Source organism: Ipomoea triloba, chromosome 12, assembly GCF_003576645.1.
Source record: "Ipomoea triloba cultivar NCNSP0323 chromosome 12, ASM357664v1".
Lineage (NCBI taxonomy): Eukaryota > Viridiplantae > Streptophyta > Magnoliopsida > Solanales > Convolvulaceae > Ipomoea > Ipomoea triloba.
In genome coordinates this window covers 22,713,503-22,722,653 of record NC_044927.1, presented here as the reverse complement: position 1 = coordinate 22,722,653, position 9,151 = coordinate 22,713,503, and the positions used below count along the sequence as shown (strand labels likewise).

Here is a 9,151-nt window from a genome sequence, read left to right as displayed (position 1 = left end):
TTTGTTTAAGCCAAATGTTCAATAATAAGTATATAACCATCATACACTGTTAGTACACAGGTAGAACTAAATCAGTAAATCAGTTGTACAATCCGTTGCCCTGAAAAATTACTGTAGATTGCGGTAACAAGGGCGCCTCACATGTCAGCAACAGACCAAAGATATGCCTCTCTTTCAGTCGCCTGCTTCTCATTCGTACGTTTAAACATTTGTTTCTCATAACCTACAAGAGATGTAGCAATACACAGTAAATATTGCAAGTAAATTCATAATGCATTTTTTTTTTTAGTAAATTCATGTCAAAAACAAATTCGGGTTTAATATATTAAAAATGCAGAAACATTACGCATCCATTAGACAGTTGGTTTTGGACTCCCCTGACATACTTTGTATGATGAAGTAGAAACAATAAAATTCAGTAAGCAATGGAAGTGAACATTACCATTACTGCGGTCAACCCCATCCCAGTGCCGTCCTGGTTTGATACCATAGCGATTGGGTGCTGCATCCAAGCCTCTGCGTATCCAGCTGTGAGGGGGAATTTCTTGTGGAATTATAAAACCTGATTCTTTCATTTTGTCATCTGCACCGAGGTCAGGCAAAACCTGCTCCGCTCTCTTTTTCTGCAACATTCAACACGTAAATCATCAATTCATTTTACTGCAAAGTGCAACAGCCAACTCTAGTTAATAGAAAATGTCATCAGCAGTGCATGAGAGAAAGAGTGTTTATCACCTTCACTAAATGTGCCATGGGGTCACCCCATCTCAACCTGTCCTTCAGCATATTGTCCAGTTCAGGGTCATCTCTGGAAAGAAAAGTGCATCAGACATACAGGTAAAGGATTTACTGATTTAGAAGAAGAAATTTTGAATTTATGACAAGGAATGTTCGCTGAAAAATAATAAACTATCAAGTAAAAGCATGCTGGTTAGAACTTTACCTGCTCCGTGCAAATGGTTTCTCCTTCTCACTTTCCAATTCTTGAAGTCTAGCCTCCATCTCACGCTTTTGAGCCAAACCTTTACCCCATTCCAGCTTTATTTCCTGTTGAAAAGATATGGTAAATCATCTAATGAATAGAGTAAACCAAAAGGAACATGCAATAATAGATGAGTAGATGATAGGTAAAACAAATTATTTTTAGCTGAATAGGAGGTCCATTCATTCAAATGTATAGTTAATTCTTAATATGAACAACAAAAAGCCATCCTCTTTGGCCAACAAATTGCATCTATTTATTTCAACTTTCCTTGTTATTGGGTAAACCTGGTCGTATAATAACAATGCCAATGATAGAAATAATGTACAGTTACAGGACCTAAACATAGTTGACAAAGCATAACTAGTGAAATCTGCCCTGACCTAACTTATAATTTGCAGTGCGTCCACCTTGGTTCCTTTGGTTTTTAAAGACAATTCACTCTTATGTTCTCTGTGACTTATACGATATTTGAGTGCATTAGTGTAGGGAATGGACCAATAACCCCATAGATACATGTGGCAGGTTTGATAATAAGGATTGCAGATTTAGGGCTTAGAGTAGTGCCAAGCTAAGCCCCTTTCCAAGAAATTGTCCAGGTATAGCTTGTTATAATTTCAAGAACCAAAACCAGTAAATATGTACTTCACAGTAGTAAGAGACAGTGTAATAACTCCCCGAAAAGAGAAATGTAAAAGAACTATTCATCGATCAGCATCTAATCCCATGCTATAATGCAATCCTGTGATATTATAGTACAGAAGGACAGTACCTTAGGCTTCTCCTTCTCTTTCTTTTTCTGAGACTGCAAGTACTCTTCCTTTGACAGCCGTTCCCCTGCAGCATTTAAAAGTGAGATTACACCACAAAAGTACATGGTTAAGTGAAAATTTGTTTCCATTATTCTGCCTAACCTGTTACTTTATCACGATATACTGGTTCAGCACCTCGACCACTAACTGCAGCGTCCAGCTCTTTAAACCTATAAGAATAGAAACCCATAACATTAGATTAACTGGTGACCCATAAGACAATCCATTCACCAAAGGGACAGGCCCAAATTCCAATCCCAAAATTTAGTGATATTACTTTTCCCTTGACATGTAAGGGAAAACATTACCTCATCCACTCTTCTTTCTTTGTTTTAGCAATTTCATCCTTGACATCCTTGCCAGTAACCAAACCAGTCTTTTGCCTCTGTTCTATGACAGGCGACCGATGCCGTGACTTCCTTGGTGGAGAAAGGTCTAAATCATGTGCATTTGGAGAGGCTTGTAGATCCACTTCATGTGGAGGAGAATTGCGGTGCTTTTGTCTCCGCCGTGGTGGTGACATATCATCATCAACTTTTCCTGACAGTGTATCAGGTGGTGACATATCATCATCAACTTTTCCTGACAGTGTATCACTCCTAGCACTGCCATCATCAACTTTTCCTGACAGTGTATCACTCCTAGCACTGCGTTTCCGGGGAGGTGACAAGTCATTATCTTGTGGTTCTGGTGAAGGTGTATCATATCTAGCTCTTCTTTTACGCGGTGGTGACATATCATCATCAACTTTTCCTGACAGTGTATCAGGTGGTGACATATCATCATCAACTTTTCCTGACAGTGTATCACTCCTAGCACTGCCATCATCAACTTTTCCTGACAGTGTATCACTCCTAGCACTGCGTTTCCGGGGAGGTGACAAGTCATTATCTTGTGGTTCTGGTGAAGGTGTATCATACCTAGCTCTTCTTTTACGTGGTGGTGAAATATCAACATCTACCGTGCTTGATGGATTAAGTTTAGGTTCTGGAGAAGGTGAATCATTACGAGCAATTCCTTTACGTAGTGGTGACAAATCCAAATTTTGGACATCGGAATTCAAGTTTTTTGGAGCATCTGAAACAGAAACCCAACCACTTCCATCCTCTGAAATGGCACCAAATGGTCTTTTAGCTCTAAGCTCCTCCAGTCTCTTCATACGCTTGACATCAATATCTTCGTCAACCAGAGGCTTCTCTTCATCTGTATCAAGGCCAAATTTTAATTGAAGCAATTAAAGCTAGCATTCAAGAAATGCAAACACATTATAGAACCAAACTTTTTTTGTTTGTTAAATTACCAGCTGAATCATCCTCTTCCTCATCAATTGTCACTGGTTTTTGCCAGACAGGATCCTCATCAACAATAATGACACCTGAGATATCAGTTTTAGCTTTCTTTTTCTTCTTCTTCTTTTTCTTCTCCTCTTCATAGCCACTTTCATATTTTTTCAGATACTCCTTCAGTGATGTAGAGTCAGATGATGGAGCCACCATTCTGCCTCAATCAACAACTCCCTACACCAAAAATTATTCAACTGTAATCTGATAAAAAAAAAAAAAAAAAAACAGTGGAGTAGCCAGAAAAAATCTTGAGTGGGGGTAAAAAATTAAAGAAAATTAGATATTTTATTTTAGCCGTAATTGATTGTGACTAAAACTATTCAAACTCTGGCATCCTCTCTTAGTTATCACATGGTACACCTGAATTAAATAGACCATATCAACATCTTATTATGTTTACTTGGTATGAACTTTTCAAATGCAACAATAGGAGATAAGACTAGGAACTGATCAAACTATATATTCCACTACCTAATTCCATGAAATAAAAGAATGAACTCATAATCTATTCGGAAATCAGGAAAGCCAATTCTCTCCCCTGATTTAAGCAGCTCCTATTTCCAATTATATAATATCCTATTATTCTATTTGAGGTACTTCACCAGGAGAAAAAGAAGTTAAAAATTAAAATCCCACGGGAAAAGAGAATTTAAAAGCTATTCAGAAACCAGACTTGTTCCAGTCACAGCAATAATCCATTTATAACCTTTCATGAAACTCAGAATGCCTAAATCCATAAGAAATAACCAGAAAATAGCAGATGGCAAGCACATTATCATACAAACTAACTAACGATCTTTATGCCCAAATTGAGGTCAGATGCCATGAAATCAAAGAGACAGGGCCAACCCCATATCAAATAAGAAAAGAAACCCAATTGTGTTCATCCAATATACACATAAATCACAAATCACTATTATCCTATTATTCAATTATAAATAAATCTCGCAAATTATTTTTTGGAAATCTACTAATAAAATCTAATATTCTAATAGTATAATCGAATATTTAGGGATTTAGGGTTTAGGGTACGAACCAGTGAACTGTCAACCGAGCTGGCGAGCTTCTGCCTGCTGCGTGCTGCCGAAAGAATCACGGAGAGACAGGGGGCCTGCTTGCCGACGGTGGAGCTGCTGCCGGTTGTCGCTGCGGTCTGCGACGGAGCTGCGCAGGAGTAGAACGTAGAACTGTCGAAGGCAGAAACCTCTCTATTTTCCTATTTTGTTTAGTTTTCTTTCTTTCTTCCCAAAACTTTTTTTTTTTGTTTTTGTTTTTTTTTGTTTTATAAAAGGTTGAATCCCCATCTAAGAATCTCACGCAGTCACGCCCAACTCGAAATATTTTGGAGGTATAAATAATAGTAACTCATAATTAATTGCATAAATAATCTAAGGAATAAGCGCAATTTGATCACTGAACGAAAAAAAGTACAATTAAGTCACTCAACATTCCAAATGTATGTAATTTCATGTTAACACCCATCTAACAGGTAATAGGTGGGATGTTGACGATGATTTTACATTTTTTTAATATTTCCTTTTCATTTCTTATTTTTATTTTTGAAAAATCTTTTGAAATATTTTGGAAGTATAAATCATAGTAACTCATAATTAATTGCATAAATAATCTAAGGAATAAGCCCAATTTGCCCACTGAACGAAAAAGAAAGTACAATTAAGCTACTAAACATTCCAAATGTATGTAATTTCACGTTAACACCCATCTAGCAGGTCGGATGATGACTTGGACGATGATTTTACATTTTTTAAAAAATTTTCTTTTCATTTCTTATTTTTATTTTTGAAAAAACCTTTTCTAGCATAAAATCTGCTGTAATATATATTCATTTTTTAAAGATATATATTCAGTTTATAATTTTATATAATAATTAAGATGTTAATAAATAAAATGATACATGAATCTCTTCGCATTGCACTACTTTGGAGCTAAATTAAGCAAAATGTGAACCAAACAATACTTTGATGCTAAAACCTCTCTTCACGTTGCACGCCCTATCATTATAATTTGTAAAAATCTGCTGCAATACCTAGTTCTTTTGTATGAATATATACACCCTTCAAATATTTGTCAGCGAATCAAACGGGCTATAAGAAATTGAAACTGCAAGTTGATGAATCTACAAACTGATAAATTTCGATATGATGAAACCTCAAAGCAACAACGAAACAAATAGAGATTTGGAGATTTTTTTTATTGAAGTTTTTTTTTTTTTTTTTTTTAGAATGATTGAGGCTTAGTTTGTATAATTTGCCTAGTACATGATGTAAGAAAGAAAGGAAAGGACCAGGTGCGTACTGCAACAGATTTTATGCAAGAAAATGATTATTAAAAAAAAAAATGAAACGAAAATTTAAATGAAAAATGTCAAATCATTTTTCATGTCAACATGCAATATGCTAGATTAGATATTAACTTGTTATCAGGTGAAATTACATACATTTTAAGTGTTGAGTAGCTTAATTGTAATTTTTTTTCGTTCAGTGATCAAATTATACTTTCACGTTTTGTTCAGTAACCAATTTGAATATTATTCCATAATCTAAAAAATAAGAAAATTATTGCAAGTCTCAATTAAATTTGAAATTTGAAATAACATTTTTTTAATTTGTAATCAAATTATAATATTAATATATTAAATAATGTCAACTATTCATTGAATTACATATATATCAAAATAATTCGTAAATACAATAAAATGTTATTTACATATGTAAGATTTGATTATCAAACATGTTATTAGATCAAATGTATTTATCTACTAAATATATCTACATCTACATCTATCAATATCTATATCTATAAATTAAATTTAATAAGAACCAATAAAGTTATGTTAAATTAGGCCCTAACGAGAACTAAAAAATGTTGATACTCACATTAACGGTAGTTGTTTATATTAAAAATAATAATAATTATTATTATTTAAAATATAATATTGTCATCTCATAATAAGGTTTAAAAAAAATTTATTTGATACATAAAGAATTACGATTTGTTGTGTGGAATAAAGTATATGACTCGTATGCACTCAAAAAAAAAAAGTATATGACTCGTATAGTCGTATGAGCAGTATTTTGATCAGAAGTTCTGAAACTATCAGCTGCGCTTTAGCACCATGGAGGTTGCACCGGAAAAAATAATGGGGTGAGAGAGGCTCGAACTCTCGACCTCAGGATTACTCAGAAGAAGCTATGAGACCTACGCGCTAGCCAACTGCGCCACCACCCCTTATTTACTTTTTATTGGTATTAATTTATTATATAGACCATTTATGAAGTTTGAATATTGAGTAAATCTAAAGCCCACAACTACTACATGAAGGTGTGCTTTGAGTAAAATATGCCTTGTAATTTTAGTAAACAAAGGACCATAATGAAATAAACTAGTTTAAGTTACTCATAACTAATTGACTCAAACCTTAATGAGTGGCACATTTCGAGTTCAAATACAAAATATATTATAAACAAAAATACAATGTTTATGATAAATTATAAAATGAGTAATACTATTCACCCTTTCAAAATTTTGCCCTCATGATCTCTCTCGACATGTCATTTTTTTATTGGATGGTTTAGTTTTTTTTTTTTTTTTAATATAACAAATTAGTGAGATCAATCAATTACGAACAAATATTGCATTGTAACAGAGTCAATAGTACTAAAAAAAAAGTGAGATCACTCAAGTCATGACCATCATAAGCAATTTTAGGATGGAAATTTTATGGAGGCGACCCAAAAAAATTTTCATATAAAATAGAGATAATTGTCAAATAGACCATCAGACTTTACCTAACAAGTTAATTAAGCCCTTAAATAGTCGCGTTGTCGGGACCCTATTGACCTACTATCACAGGTCGCTAAGCGATTTTTAGACTTCATTGTATCAAAATAAAATATTGATGTGTTTAATTGCAACTTTAAAAAGTTCAAGAACCTAATTAACTTTTCAAATAAAGTTTGATGATCTATTTAATAATTTTCCATATAAAATAATACATGTCTGCATTCTCTCATATTCTAAAATGGTTGTAAGATTGCCTTATTCAAAGTACAGTAACATCAAAGCAATCATTTAACATATTTAATGCGGGGTATCAATTAAATAATTGATACTACATCGTAATAGAGACATATAGTAATTAAGAAAAAACTAATTCAAAAACTTATTATCACATACTAGTATTTTTGCCCGTGCGTTGCACGGAATGGATTTGTTATAATATTTTAAGAATATTTGGATCGACATACAATTATATAAATTGTAACATCAAATATTTTATAGCGCAATTGATGAAATTGGTTGGATCGATTATATTTTTTTGATGTTTTTACTTGAATTAGAGCAAATAATTGTCCAATTACCCAATGCGATGCACGGATAAATTTTTTATTATATATTTAGATAATAAAAATAAAGATTGCAATTATAAAAAATTCTAATATTGAACGTATACATTTATTTGATTATAAGATTAGTGCAAAAGTATTACTCAATTAATTGAATAATATATGACTTGTTTGTCAACAATTATCTTAAAAATCTAACAACCCATGTTTAGTTAATTTTTTTTAAATTTAAATAATTTAAAGTTTTCAAAAGAAAAGTGTAATTAATTTTTAATGTTTTAAATAATTTTTAGTCAATTAGTAATATCCTTTTCCCTTTTTTAAATAATTTTTAGTCAATTAGTAATATCCTTTTCCCTTTTTCCAATTTTCTTTAGTCAATTAGTAATATCCTTTTCCCTTTTTCCAATTTTCCTTAGTCAATTAGTAATATCCTTTTCCCTTTTTCCAATTTTCCTAATTTATGTTTCCTTTTTCTAGGCCCTTTTTCCAATTTTCCTAATTTATGTTTCCTTTTTCTAGGATCTTTTTATATTTTCAATCAATTAGTATTCCTTTTTCTAGGATCTTTTTATATTTTCAATCAATTAGTAAAATCAATTTTCTTTTCCATTTTATCTTTACTATTACTATTGTTTGGGTGGAGATATCACAAAGAATGATTTTATTTTTATTAATAGTAGTATATATATAGAAGTATAGATAATTAGTTGAATTATTATTATTGGTGTAAATAATAATTAATAAATTATTTTTTTCTTATAAAATTACGCAGATTTTGTTTTCATTATTCTCACAATTATAATGGTTTAATTATTATGAGAATTTGGTAAATAAAGTTTTGTTACCAATTAAACATTATTAATTTTTTTACCAATTAATTAATAATATTATTTTGTGTGCGAAAGTTGAAGGGGGGATTTTACTTTTATTAATAGTATTGATACGTGAATATAGAAGTAATATTACCAATTAATAGATATTAGTTCATTTTCATTTTACATTTTCTTACCAAATAAGCTTTATTAATTATTTCACCAATAAAATATTTAATTAATTGACTACAAAAATTTGAGCGAAAAAATGAAATAGGAAGATATTACTTTTATATATAGTATAGATGTTTTGGAATGATCCCATACCAACATATGCTTAGTATATCACATGTTCTTTTCATTGCACTAACTATACCATCAAATAAAGTAATAACACTACATTCTTTTACAAAATTATTAAATTTATAATATAATCGAGCTTTCTATATTTAATTATTATGTAAATTATATATTAATTTGTAATACCAAATACTAAAATCGTTAATAAGTATAGTTATCATTACTCTATGCTGTTTTTTCTTTTGTAGGAATGGTATTACAAAATCAAGCTATTTGGAAACATTACCTGGGAGTCATGGAGTAGGCACTCTAGTGTCTGTTGGTTGGTTGACTGCGGAACGTTGATATTCCCGGGACAAATAACAACGAATCAATCGAAGCCTTATACAACTTTTCTTCGTCTTGGGGGATAGGTCGAAAGCAGAGACAAAAACAGACTCCATTAGTGAAAGAAGAAAATTGTTTTCGATTTGTATAATTGAAAGAAAACATGCGCAGCAACAGAATTTGCAGATTTGATAGTGGGGAGGTT

General features: G+C 31.8%; 1 protein-coding gene across 2 annotated transcripts; it reads right to left on the bottom strand.

Moving 5' to 3' along the window:
• Positions 1-4,408, bottom strand: LOC116000257 (BUD13 homolog). Of its 2 annotated transcripts, XM_031240300.1 has the most exons (11): positions 4,174-4,407; positions 3,095-3,311; positions 2,632-2,997; positions 2,419-2,547; positions 2,103-2,334; positions 1,897-1,964; positions 1,755-1,819; positions 944-1,047; positions 736-808; positions 443-623; positions 1-223 (listed from the first exon to the last, which is right to left on the bottom strand). In XM_031240300.1, the coding sequence occupies exons 2-11, from the start codon at positions 3,288-3,290 to the stop codon at positions 138-140; spliced, it is 1,500 nt and encodes a 499-aa protein (XP_031096160.1). In that variant the 5' UTR covers positions 3,291-3,311; positions 4,174-4,407; the 3' UTR covers positions 1-137. The 2 variants fall into 2 exon arrangements, with proteins under 2 accessions (XP_031096160.1, XP_031096161.1); XM_031240301.1 differs by lacking the exon at positions 2,419-2,547 and having other exon boundaries at positions 4,174-4,408.
• Between the last annotated feature and the right edge of the window lie 4,743 nt (positions 4,409-9,151).